The 14973-nt window shown below is 32.6% G+C and overlaps 1 protein-coding gene across 1 annotated transcript in view; it reads left to right on the top strand.

The window, feature by feature from the left end:
* Window positions 1-14973, top strand: part of NAALADL2 (N-acetylated alpha-linked acidic dipeptidase like 2) — a 961526-nt gene that overhangs the window by 419798 nt on the left and 526755 nt on the right. Inside the window, exon 3 of the mRNA XM_081302331.1 lies at window positions 10101-10374. Coding sequence (XP_081158457.1) covers window positions 10101-10374 — 274 coding nt within the window. The remainder of the gene's footprint in view (window positions 1-10100; window positions 10375-14973) is intronic.

The raw sequence follows: 14973 nt of genomic DNA on the forward strand, positions 1-14973 counted from the left end.
TCATTTCTATACAATCTAAAATGATGTCTCCTCTGTTCTTGAGAGTTTTAGTCAGCTGTGACCAAAGTATAAAAATATTGCTATGACCAAAGTACCATACAAGAACAACTTAGAGGAAGAGAAATTTATTTGCGGCTTCTGGTTTCAGAGGTTTCATTCCATAAACAGCCAGTCCATTGCTCTCTGCAGTAGATAAGGCTGAACATCATGAGGGGCAGAGTGTGGCAGAGGAGGAAATCTGCTCAGCTCATGCAGCACAGAAGGACAGAGAGAGAGAGAAGCAGTTACAGGAAGAAACCACCCATCCAGGGAATTCCACTGTGACTCACCTAACCCAGCCTTGTCCTCCCTCCTGTCCTGACTTTATCACCCAGTCAATCCATTCAAACTAAGATGGACTGATGATATCAGGTCTCAGTTTTCGCAATCCAATCATTCTATTTCTACCATTCCTTCATTAACAGGAGCTTTTCAGGGACACCTCTCTTCCAAGCTATAATGTTGAGATTGATAATTTGTGCCACCTGCTTCCCTTATTTTTATTCAGTCTTATCAGGAGGTTGATCAAATATATAGCTCTCTTGGCTTTGTGCATATTTTTCTTCCATACACGTTTTTATATTTCATTCATATTTGTTCTCTTTTTTATTACCTTAGATTTTATTTCAATAGATTTATATTCCTGATATTTTTTGAGTTTTTGAAATTGAAATTAGGTTTTGTTTTCCTTTTTATGCATTTATTTAAAGTGATGTAATTTTCTCTGAACACAGTTTTAGTAGCTTCTCAATAACCCTGATATGTCATATTTTCATTAACATTCATTTAAATATTGTATAATTTTATTTAATTTCATCTTTGACTTATTGGGTTTTTTTAGAAGGACTTTTAAAATTTCCAAGCAATTGATATTTTCTAATTCTCCTTTTGTTAGTGGTATCTATTCTAATTCTTCTGTGATCAGAGCATGTATTTTGAGTGATTTTAGCCCCTTAAAATTAATGAGACTTACTTTATGACCTAGCATATGGGCTATTGTAATAAATGTTCCATAAGGACTTATAAAATCATTGGATATACTTTCTTATATATGTAGAATTAGTCAATTTTAAACATTATGTTAGTCAGGTAATGTATTTTTTCCTGCTTTTTCTATTTGGTATAAAGATAAGTTTGTTAAAAGTTTTCAACTTTATTGATTTGCATTTTTTGTAACTTCAATTTTTGGTTTATAAACCTTGAAACATGTCTTACTTGAATAGAGATTAGGAAAATTTGTCTATTTTATTTAACCACTTAACCTCTACAGCTACACATTGGTTACCACACAAAAAATATTTAGTGGTTATCTATTTATTTGTCTGTTTGCAAAAAATAATAAAGGAATGTGAAGGTAAGAATAAGTATCCAATGGCAGAATCCAGAAAGCATTCTTAAGGAGGTAACAAAGCGAAATTTGGTCAATTGCCAAAGAAATTAAGATGGATTTGCCAGATTCTGCCAGATGGATGATATTTACATTTCTTTGGACAAAGTATTTAATATGGTATCATATCATTCTTCTTATATCAATAAGAAGGCTTGTTTAAATAATGACAATCCTGATGTCTTCGTTCCTGCCTCAATCTGTGAACATACTAGACTTTGGTTTGTGCTTTCATTAGCTGGATTAACATCACTGATACACAGTAGATAAATGAAGCCAGGAGTGTGTGTGTGTGCACAAGCACACAGCTTTGATATTGGAGAAATTGTCACCATCTCTATTCTTACTGAAAAATTATCTGAAACTTTGCCTGCTTCTGTACCTTCCAGATTTGATGTCGTCAGCTTGTTCTGCCAGAAATGCTGACACATGGGGTCAAAAGACATTAATATGCACAAGATCATCTTGCTTACATGCAAAAACCAGAATTTATACCCTCTTTTGCTCAGTCCAGAATCCAAATTTTTTTCATTCTTTATCCTGCTGCTCCCAAAGCTCCTACCTCTTTTCACATAGTATTTGCTGCCAAACTTTTGTTGACAGTTGACTCTCCAAGTGTTATGTATTATTCAGTGAATTCAGTAGACAAGATTCTGGCCCATTAGAAATGGTGTACATCAGAAATACACCACCATCAGTTCTGCTCATTTCTTGTCTAGCAACAGGCCTCATTATACTTTCTTTGTGTATATAATGGAGATGAGGCACTTAAGTAACAGCTTATTCAGACACTTCCATGGACAATATACTTTTCATGTCAAAACTCTCTTTATTGTTTTAGCACTTTCTGTTTTTATTTTTGTTTCCATACTGCCATTACTTCCAATGGCCAGTCATCATTACAGATTGATTTTCATGTATTTTATAAGTTTGAGTCGATTAACAGTGAGTTGTCTCATGATTTATGAAACTTGTCATGTAATTAGTATGGTGTAACAAAGAAGATTTTATTTTTATGTGATGAAAGGAATCAGTCCATGAAGGAATACAGTTTTGTTTAATAAGTGAGAAGTAATATTTAAATTCTTATTGATTTTGATTATTGCTATGACATAAGATTATCATTCATTGTTCTGATATAGCCTACACTTCTTTGTAGCATCAAAAAAAGATGACATATAGCAATTATTTTTAGATTTATTCTCCCCTACCATTATGTAACATTACTATGACTGTATTAGTTAACCTTACAGTACTACTCAAGATTTTATTTACTATACTGGAAAGTAAAATAAAATGTCTATATCTTATTAAATTTATACTTTAATACTGCCTTAGAGTTATATTTAATCAGTAAAAATACATATTGAGTATTGATTATGGTAATTATATCTAAGGCAAGTGACTGTAAGTAAAGTTTAGAGATGTGTTAAAGGCAAAAAACTCACTACTTGACTTAAAATGTATTTTTAATGTTATTAAAATATATTACTAATTTATATTAATAACAAAAAAGGAAACCAAGTTAGTATATAGGTGTTTTTAAAATGCTCAGCAAGTATTTTGAAGTATAATTGAAATCAGTCATTTCGGTTCCATTCTTGTTGAAATGGAATGTTTCTAATGGCTATTTATTCAGTAATATATTCATTTACCTTTAAGAACACTGGAATAGTGACTCATTTAATCATACAGCTCTGAAAGTTTCTGTATCATCCAAGTTTATGTCATTGCATTAGAGAACCAAGCAGATGAAACTGAAGGCCTATAATGTCTTACTGATCAAATTAATTTGTCCATTTTGTGAATCTGCTTTTAGATTTATTTTAGATAAAGTAATTTAATCTGAAAAGTGACCTTTGACAACTATACTCCCTGAAAAACATAGAGTAAGAGAGTCTCGGGAGCCAGATACTATTAACAGTAAGCATAATATTCTTGTGCGGGACTGGTACAGTCTGTAAAATCTTATTAGTCTCAATGCCTTGGATAGCTTCCATTTTATTCTGTCATAGTTCTTCCTTCTAAAATATATTTTTGAATGTTTCATTATAGGATTCTCTATTGTGCTTTTTTCCTTGCAATCCAAATATGCACTTGATGTTAAAGATGAAATTATCTCCTGTTTAAGTGTGTGGAAAGGAGAACGATTTACTTATTGAATTGTTGCACTACATTTTTTTACCCCAAGCTGTACCTCCAACCCCTTAACATTTATTTATTTTATCCAGATACTATATGTTGTAGCACTCAACACTTAGTTGCTTTTAGAAAGTATCCAAGATTGTAAAATTATCTGCTTTTTCTAAACACCAGTGGAAGTTTGACTTACTTTATCTGGGACATTTGACATCTTGATCACATTATCTGACTTCTAATTTCCTTACCAGGAAAATAGCAAAAAAAAAAATGAAGTTATATGAAGGTTTTTATGTGATGATTAAGCACAATATTTTGATTCCATAGAGTGGACATTCAATGTACAATTTGCAGTTAGTATGTTATTTTAGAAACTAAGAAGCTATTAAACAAGTAATTGTGGTTTCATTTCCTGTGACATTAGTGGCTGAATGGCAGGTGATGGACATGGGTAATACCTTTTCCTCTAACCATTTAATCATGTATGTTAGTCTTAACATTTTCAAAGAAAAGAGAGCAAAATTTACTTCATTCCCTAGAATCATTAAATTTCTGATACACATTCAATGTATATTCACAGAATTTTACTATATTAGATTCCAAGTCAAGTAACAACCTTAAAGACACTCTTGATTTTTTTAATATGTAAGAAATGTCACCTGGTCCATTTTGAGTATGTGCATTTGTTCTGGTGTGCATGTGTAAGAACATATTAGTGGGTATCAGCAAATGGGCCGATTTTTCTATGTAATGTTAGTATTTTCCTTTAGACATTTCCATTCCTCCTTCACATACAGGGTATTCTTGGCACTCACCATGGAACTAGGACTGCTACATGCCTCGCTTCCTCCAGTTCTGACATCAGTGTCGCTCTGTGGTTCATCCAGTAGCAGGTGTTGAACATTGATATAAACAGAATTCTGTCTTCCGAAGCCAAGACAGAAGCCCAAATCCTTCCATTTCCTGTCTTCATTGGCCAGTGGAACATTAATGCCAAAGTTACTTCCAAATTCAAGTCTCAGGCTTGACAGTTCATTATGCTACCTGCCAAAACTACTGGTCCTTAATTTTAAAAATTAAGTCAGGGTAAAACTTTCTATTAAACAGAGACCTTATGATTTCAGGTGATACCCTCTGATGTCTGTAACTTTCTCTGAATTCACTAGCTTGAAACTACATTGCATCTAATTATTTAATGAAATTTATCATTTAATGTAGTAAACTATTCATCATAAATTCTAAAAAAATTACTGGGGAGGTGAAGTTTTAAGAAACTGGAAATTCTCAATAAAATATAGCCATGTTAACATTTTAAGTAATTTGAAATCATTCATAAATAAAATCCTTTGACCAAACTATTTGTATTGATAAGATATTGCCTTTATTTATTTATTTATTTAAGATAGAGAAAGAGAGAGAGAATTTTTAATATTTATTTTTCACTTTTCAGTGGATACAACATCTTTATTTATTTATTTATTTTTATTTTTACATGGTGCTGAGGATCGAACCTAGCACCCTGCACATGCCAGGTGAGCGCGTCACCCCTTGAGCCACATTCCCAGCCCAAGACATTGCCTTTATGATTACTGACTTATTTAAAACAGTTTATAGATAAATGAGTAATTTCAAAGCAATGAAATTATAAGGCTTCTTTTAAATCATTTTTTAAACAAGATAGGTATATATAAAAATTGGATAAATTCAAGATATAATTTTAAAAGGTAGCACTTTTTTGTTTTTTGTTTGGTACTGGGGATTGTTGAACTCAGGGCACTCAACCACTGAGTCACATCCACATCCCTATTTTGTATTTTATTTAGACATAGGTTCTCACTGAGTTGCTGTTGCTGAGGCTGACTTCGAACTCTCAATCCTCTTGCCTCAGTCTCCTGAACCACTGGGATTACAGGCATGTGCCACTGTACTTGGCAAGGTAGTGCAGTTCTTAAAATAAACCTTAGGGTGATGGAACTTGAACAGATAGTTATTAAGTTATGGTTAACTGTTTGGAATGTTATCCACTATTTATTAAGAAATAATTTTTCTACTATCATTTTTAAACATCAGTATTTTTAAAGTTCTGTGTATCCAAAAACTCTATTATTATTTTTTAGATGATTCTGAATCTTACTATAAAGATGTTCTCATATCCCCTTGAATCATCAACAATCATGATATAGGAGATTTGAATAATCTAATCTGTAATAGGTGAGATAATGTACCAAATAATAGCATATCGATAAACTTTAAATGAATACCTACATTATTAGTCCATGGAAGGAGAAACTTAGGTCATAATTCTTTTTTAAAATATATTTTTAGTTATACATGGACACAACATCTTTATTTTGTTTATTCATTTTTATGTGGTGATGAGGATCCAACCCAGTGCCTCACCTGTGGGAGGCAAGCTCTCTAGCCCTGAGCCACAACCGCAGCCCAAGGTCATAATTCTTTACTACTTTTCTAGTGCTCCCCCTAAGAAATCATGTCTTAGTCATTAGGTTTTCAAGTTAGAGCACTTCTGTTTGGGGTAATATTTTGAAACAGACATTCTCACACATAGATGTTGTATATATAAAATAAACCTTCTTTTAAATACAACTATCCTGAACTAATAGTGCAGTACGAGAAATCAACAAGGGAAACAAAACACAGGAAAGAGTACTTTAACTAAAGTGATGAAACCAGAAACTTGAAAATGTGAGGATGAATAGCAAATAGCAGATAGCGCAATGTAGAGCTGGATTCAAGGAAGAAATAAAGAATTTCTTATAACATTGAGTCAGAAGTTCATAGTTCTTCCATAATATGAACACTGAGTACAACAATTTCTAATTTAATAATAATTTATTTTCCTGAATTCTAATTATTTATATCATTTCAGACCATAATTAAACATAATGATTCCTGAGAATCATTATGAGAGGCACATCACATACCAACTTTACTTTTAAAATAAGAAATGTATATTATAAATAAAATATTTGCCAAATAAATCACATACTATCTAAAATGATAATGCATTTTTGTTAAGTAGATTTTATCTTAAAAATACAAATTTGATTTAACTCTAAGCAATCAATTAATATATTCATTATATTGAAGAAAAGAATCATATGACTGTCTTAATAAATACATCAGAATTTCTTACAAAACCCAATACCTGTTCAAAGAACATCTCTTAACAAGAGGATAATAGGAAGAAATTTTTAAAACTGATATTTATAATACAACATAGACTAACATACCTTATTAAATATTTTATGAAATATTTTTGGTGATCAGAGCCTATCTAGTAATCCAAACAACACATAAATAAAATAATAAAATCTCTAAATTATGAGAAAGATGCTTATAAAAGTTTTATTATTTGCTTATAAAATATTTTTACATAGAAAACAAAAAAGGAAAAAATATTATAATTAGAGAATTAATCAGGACTCCTTTGTAGTACAGTGCAATAGTATTCTTGTATATAGCAGCAAAAAAATCAGATTTTAAAATTTTTAAATCAAATTATGATAATATTCACCAGATATTTAAAGTCTGTCTTAGTCTGTGTTATAACAACCTAAACAGACTTTAGGCAGCTTATAAATAAGAGAAATCTACTACTCACCATTCCAGACCTGGAAGTCTAAGACCAAGGTGCTTGATATGTCTGGGGAGGGCCTGCTTCCTCACAGATGTTGCTTTCCAGCTGTGTTTCTGTACTCTGTGGAAAGAGCAAGAAACCTCTTTCAGACTTCTTTTATAGTAATACTAATTTTATTTCAAGTCTCTGCCCTCATGATATAATTATCTCCCAAAGACCCCCACCTTTTAATACCATCACTTTGAGATTTAGGATTGCTACATATGAATTTTGGCAATATGCAAACATTCAGATCATAGCAATAATATTAAGGATTTAATGATATTTTATATAAGGATGATATATCTTCCCAAATTGATTCTTAGTCTCAATGTAATTATAATCACAATCTGGACATTGAAATGAAAAACTCAATCCAATTAATATGAAAGAGAAAAAAATAATCAAGATGTTCTTGGAGAAGAACAAGTGGGGCATCTTGCCATCTTGAATATGAAGACATATTATAAAATAATAATAATAAAATAGCTCATCATTATGAAGACGGATCAAAAAGACTAATGTAATTGGGGAGCTCAGACAGACCCATACTCGTATAGAAGCTCACATATGACGCACTTGGTACTGTGTATTAGTGGAGATTATTTGAAAAGGGTCTCCAGGGATGTTCTTCATGTGGGAAAGATGTATTCCCTCTGGCCCTATCCCTGCTTGTTTCCTCCTCTTTCTCCAGGTAGACCCTGTGATGAGAAAGACAATTCTTTAAAACTCTTAGAAAAAAATTAGAATAACTTTATGATCTCAACTTTCAGAAACATTTTGAAAGCATATCAGAAAACATGTGAATCATATGTTATATTAAAAAATATGTACACTAAAATTATAAACATTTGTTCATCATAAGATAACATATTGAAAATGAAGAGAGAAACCAGAAACCTGTAGAAGATTAATGCCATGCATATATCCTAAAAAGGACTATCTGGAACATACAAAAACTTCCATAAATATGGGTAAAAGATGAGAACAGTTATTACAGTGAACAGGACACATGGATAAATAAATAATTCATGAAAATATTCTCATCAGTAATCATAGAAATGCAAATTAAAACCACAATAGGATAAAATTTTACCTTCATTGGACTGCAGTAATTAAATACACTGACTGTGGGGCATCCTAAATAAGCTGGTGGTATAAAATGCTTTGGAAAACTAATTAGCAGATCCTGCAAACAAGTGATTGTACTTCTGAGTTAAACACATAATGAAATACAATTTCACACCCTCCATATTAGCCAAAGTATAAAATAAATACTGTTAAAAAAAAAGACAACAGCAAGTGTTAGATGAAATGAAGGAGTAAGTGCTCTCATGAAATCCTGGGGGAGAATAATCAAAACCCTTTTAAAAGCATTTTGGCATTGCTTACTATATATATGTAAAAGAATAATATTAATGTATCTTCTAAATGACCTTTTCATCAAAGTGAGTACAGTTTTAACTCAGCTTACCTGCCTTTTCCCCAAAGTGCCTACAGAATGCAATAACAGTAAAGGAAGGGAGTGGTGGTGGGGAGAGGTGGAGAGCAGATAAAGCAACAACCTAATTTGGTAGAAGGCAGATTTATGGGAAACAAAAAAAATGAAATTCTTCTAGTTTCATAAAATATATTATTGTTAACCGATTCAACTGGATATTTATCAGGAAAATATAGAAAGTTTTAATATAGGTGGCCTCAAAAAGATGCAAAACAACTAGAAAACTGCTTATTATTGTACATTTATACATTGGCATGCTTCCAATCCATGTCAGCGGGCCCACCTTTTATCTCAAGTAATAATTTCCTGTACTCTTGTGTCCAATTCTCATTCTTTTACCATATGTGCATGTTTTCAGTTTCCTAAATAAATAGGGTCCTGAAAGAAATAAGTATGTGTGAGAAAAACAATCTGATGGGCATAACGATAATATCAACTTAAATTTAAGTAAGCCATACAAAGATGATAGCCATACATTTCTCATAAGAAGTACGTTTTTGTTCAAAAAAGAAGCAAGCTCCTTTTCAGTTGCCTTTCATTTTAGCCACACATATAAACACACAAACTTTATCTGATTTTAATACTTTTCATTAAGTTCCCAAGTTTGACTGTCTTTTACGTACTATAATGCATTTATTTAACAGATTTTGTCTAGATACTAAGGTGTCACAAGCAAAATAGGAATAAGCATAGGGAAAATAGATGAGCTATAGAAAACAGCAAAAACATTAATTATATATTGGTATGGCACTGTGTTTCGGTCTTACCATTGTATACAGGTTTTATCAAACATTATTTTGCTGCAGGCATTAGTTTTAAATCTCACCTCTGTGGTTACCTGCTGTTACTTAGCCACCAGTGCTAAGTTTCCTTATTTCTGTAATGGGAATAGTAAAAGGTCCAGCTTTCTAAAGTCACTGTGAGAATATCACATAATTCGGCAGGTAAATAGTGTCTAATGTGCTCTCTATTATTGTAAAAAGAGATAGCTATATGATAATCAGTAGTTTTATGTGGAGTCACATTAACCAGAATACAGGACTATCTCAGCATGATAACTAGTTTTGGAACTGAGTTTTAAATAGATTGTGCTGATGTTGGTAGAAGGGTCAGAACGATTACGAGAAAGAGTTGGCATTGATCACTCTTCTCTGTAGTCATAAAGTGCTCTATTAGTTCTTAAGAAATTAATTCATCCTGCTTTATTTACTATAATGGCTGTGCAGGTCTATCACCTCAGCCGCACTGTGAATTTCCTATGGTAGGATCTATTTTCATTCTCTTTCGACATTCCCACAACACCCATCAATAATTATTTACATAGTGAACAGTCATATATTAAAAGAATAAAGATTTTTTTCATTTTTAAAGCACACTTTCAAAATGTCTTTCAGAAATTTGGTAGAACTCTATAAAAATGAAGATGACATGGAAATTTCAAAGAGGATTAAGACTCACTGGACTTCTTTGGGCCTAGAAGATATACAGTTGGCAAATTATTCTGTGCTGCTGAACCTGCCAGGTCCATCTCCCAGCACTGTGACTGTGAGCAGCAGTGGCCAATGCTTTCATCCTGATGGCCAGCCTTGTAGTGAAGAAGCCAGAAAAGACAGCAGCCAAGATCCGCTGTACTCCTATGCAGCCTATTCTGCCAAAGGAACTCTCGAGGTAATATGACCATTTGTCTCTGTCATTTACAGTGAAATGGAATTAGAAAACAACAGCTTTCATCTAAATTGAACTAACTGGCAAGATGCAACATTCAAAAGGAACCAGTAAATGTTCTCAGTGTGGAGGTGCCAGGAAAGGGAAGGAAGATAGGGATTGTCTGAGCCTTTTCCTATCACATTTTGAAAGTGAAAACGTGTTCCAGGGATTTAATTCAAAGGTGTTGAATGCGTGGCCAAATCATTCACGTTTTCCTCATGTCCATAGAGTGCAAAGTCTATTGTGTTTATGGTTTTCAAGAGGCAAATTTTAATGCATTGATATGGACAGAAAGAATAGTAATAGAGAGGACTGTGTTTTGAGGCTGTGTGTGCACACAAGAAATGAAGTGGAAAATTGATGTGATTACTCACACGTTTAAGTTGTGAAATACAGAGCATCTGCTTGCATGATGGAAAACACATGTGATAGGGAACCAGCTGTGGATAGTTTCTTTACCTTTTCTGGGTTAGCTGGATTTTGGCATGATAGGTTCTTTGGGTATGGCAGTTAAGTTAAAGACTTTTAGAGCTGCAGGCATTAGTTTTAAATCTCACCTCTGTGGTTACCTGCTGTTACTTAGCCACCAGTGCTAAGTTTCCTTTTTTCTGTAATGGGAATAGTAACAGGTTCAGCTTTCTAAAGTCACTGTGAGAATTAAATTAACTAATATATTCGAGGTTGATGCAATGCTGTATACTTGATTACTTATTTCTTTCATATAGGCAAGTTTGGTGTCCCAATGTAAAAGTGAAATTTTAACATTTTAATTTTTTAAACAAAACTATGAATGGTCTCATTTAATACAAATGAAATAATGTTTATGGTATAAAGTTTTGAGAATCTTATTGTTAACTATGACTAACATGGGTATTTAAGTTGTTTAATGTTACTCTACAGAAATACTCAAAATAATGTAAAAATGAATGCTGTTTTATTTTTTTGGGGGGGAATGCTCCCCCCAAATCAGGGGCACTTGACCAATAACCCACATCGCCAGGTCTATTTTGTATTTTATTTAGAGATAGGGTCTTATTGAGTTGCTGAGTGCCTCACTTTTGCTGAGGCTGGTTTTGAACTTGAGATTCTCTTGCCTCACCTCCTGATCCACTGGAATTACAGGTATGCACCACCACACCAGGCCTGAATTCTAGTTTCTATTACATCTTTTTCCTTTTTGGGGATCCAGGGCTTAGGATACAGGTGCTTCAGCATATTTCTTTGCTACATTGTGTCACACTCTTGGCAGAATTGCACATAACCCATACAATCTTGAAATGTTTTACCATTAATTAGAATTTAATTTAATGATAAATATCCACAGTATTTCTGGTAAAGGACTCATGTAATTTGGATTAATGTACACTCTTTTTGGTGTGATAATGGAAGCTAAATACACCTGTAATGAAGATAGAAGAAGGCAGCCAGCTAGCTACTTTTCTTTGGTCAAAATCTTTGGACTTAAGCCAGATTTTAAAAATAACCTGTTTTAGTCAGCTTTTTCACCACTATGTCCAAGGACCTGACAAGAACAATGTAGAGAATGAAAAGTTTATTTGGGGCTCATGATTTCAGAGGTCTCAGTCCATAGATAGCTGACTCCATTGCTCTGAGACTGAGGTGAGGCAGAACATCAAAACATGAAAATCAGGAATCAGAGAGATTGCTTTGCTCATCAGAGTCAAAATATATACTGTAAAAGGCACACCCTCCAGTGACCCACCTCTTTCAGCCACACCCTACCAGCCAGCAATGAGTACCAAGTTAATCATTTAAGCAGATTAATGCATTGACTAGGTTAAGGCTCTCATAATCCAATTATTTCACCTCTAAACTTTTTTGCATTGTGTCACACATGAAGCTTTTGGAGGACACTTCATTTCTAAACCATAGTATAACCCCAGGCATTTATTCTAGATTGCTACAGTAAATAAGTCCCACATACTTCCAGCCTTCTCTTTTTTCCAACTGTCTCAAGTCCAATAACATTTTTTTTTCTCAGAAACAAAAGAATGTCTGAAACAGAACAATCACAGAGACACCAGGAGTTTCAGGAAATTCTTGGAATCACCCCCTTTTTACTTGCCTTTCATTTTTATCTGATAAATACTAATCATTCTTCGAAGAGATAAAATGAAAAAACCATGAAACTACAGCTAACGAACCTGTTTCCTTAGCATGTAATAATCTTCTGGCTCATTAGATATAAAGTAAGATTGAATAAATTTCATAGAAAAGAGTCCATCACTCTGACAGTTTTCTAAATATTTACGTTAGTTATAAATGTTCTATTTTTTCCCTTTGTTTCATAAAAAGGAAAGCCTAGAGCTACTGCTTATTCATGGAATTATACAAATGTTTTGAAGAAATAAACCCTTTTTTGGCATCTGTTGAACCATTTACAAATGTATTAAAACTATCCTTTTGAATGAGGAAGAGGTAAAAGAGAATTTTTATAAGGCAGCTCCTAAAAGGCAGAGTTAAAGTTAAGTGTAGATGTAGAAATACACTCCATATATGAAATATTAGGACTAAACAAAAGGGAAACTAAAACTCAAAACCCATTATAATGCAGTGATGTATAAAACAAATACCTTGTACTCAAAAAAATAATTTGAGAAATCATGCAAATTAGGTGAAGATAGTGACATTAACTATGTTAATTAGCACTTTAATTATGCAAATCTATCACACTAAGTACATATTAATTTAAGTATCTATATCAAAAAGCATATACATTATTAATACTGATTCTTAAAACTCAAACTATATTAGTGTGACTTTCAAAACCAAAGTGATTTCTAGGTGACTATTATAAATGCATATCGATCACTGGCAGCACATACCTCCTTTTTGATTGTGAAAACATTTCGATTGCAAGATTTTCTCAGGCTGAGCCTTTACCAAGTTCTTAAACTGTGCTATTTTGTCTGCCAGCAAATCTTACCACAACTTTTGCTTTTGACAAGGTTGTTTGTAGAAGAGAAGTGCCCCTTTACTTTGAAGACATGTCATGTCCATTCATCATATGACCATTTTGTATAAGCTTTCAATTTGTGCTTTCTGGTAACAGCATTTGTGATATCTGAGATCTACTTCAAAAAAACCTACTTAGTGCCAGTGTGATGGATGGTGTACTTTGCAACTTCTTTGTAATTCATCCAGCACTAGAAAGGTGACATTGTTTACCCCGTCATAATGACAGGTGGCTCAGAAAGAGAGTCCTGAGGACAGTTGTCCTGTCACATGCAAAATACATGTTAAAATGGGTACATAAATAATTTACATGAGTGAGGTTAGCCTCAGGGAATTAAAGTGATTTATATTTTTATTAAAAGGCAAATAAATATCAACTATAGGATCATCTAAGGTTGTAGACATTGGTAGTGATCTCTGTCAATATCTTTCAATTTTATAAACAGTACATATAACTTTTATGTAACTTCTGCACAATTTGTTCTTTTGTCCTTTTCGAAACCAAGGCAGAGGCAGAAAAAAACAAAGTCTATTTAGCATACGTTTGTTAGATGGGTGAGATTGGTTGGTTAAATGGGTTCTGCTGTGTTCTACGTTTTGAGCAAGGAATTTCTTACTCCTGTACTTTTTATGGATGTTATATGTTTTCCTTCTTTAAAACTTTTTTGATTGATAGGTTGATTTATTATTATTATTATTATTATTATTATTATTATTATTATTATTATTTTGCCTGAAACACAAAGCCAAATACTTCAATTATTTTTGCCAACTCCTTCAGGAGACTTCCTTTTCAGCTGTACAAATGTCATTTGTCATTTCAGTTCTCTAAAACTTTGTGTCCTCATCTGTAGAAGGGGAATGATAATAGTCACTTAGATGGTTGTCATGGGGAAGAAATAATAAAAACATGTTAATTGCCTGGCACTTACAAAGCACTCAATAAATGTTAGCTATTGTTATTGCCTGGCAGAAAGTAGAAACATTTAAATGGAAGAAATTAAGAAAAGATCAAAACTAAATATCAAGATTTGGAAGTACAGACTTCTGTCATATTCATCATGTATCTTAATTTTCCTATCTTCTTTTTTATGTGAAAAACATTAATTGTTAGGGAATAAAAATGCTTTGACAAGTATAAATAAATAATAGACTATACATAATACCCTGATCATATTTTCTAATTAAACTGAAGGCTTAAACAAATTAGGAATGAAATATTTTTTTTCTTGAATGTGGAATGATAAATCATGTCAAGTTGGGCCTGAAGAGCATTGCTTGTCTTAATGTTTAAAATATCAAGACATTGTAGTCTGACATATGACATCTGAACACTATATCATATGTTTTGTCAGAAAGTTTTAGAAAAAAGTATCACTACTACAAGGATTCCCCAAAAAACTTATAATCAGATGATTATTTTCTCATGGTGAGGAAAATTTTATCTTTTTAATTTTTTTGATATTTTCAAACCAAACCACACTTATAAGTGTTATAGCAAAAAGAAGAGCTCTATACATTAGGCTCTGAAAGATTCTTGTTGCAGATAAAAAAAAATATTAGAAAGCTAGGGGAGTAGAACAG

Source organism: Spermophilus citellus (assembly GCF_964194105.1).
Source record: "Spermophilus citellus genome assembly, chromosome: 7".
Classification (NCBI taxonomy): Eukaryota; Metazoa; Chordata; class Mammalia; order Rodentia; family Sciuridae; genus Spermophilus; species Spermophilus citellus.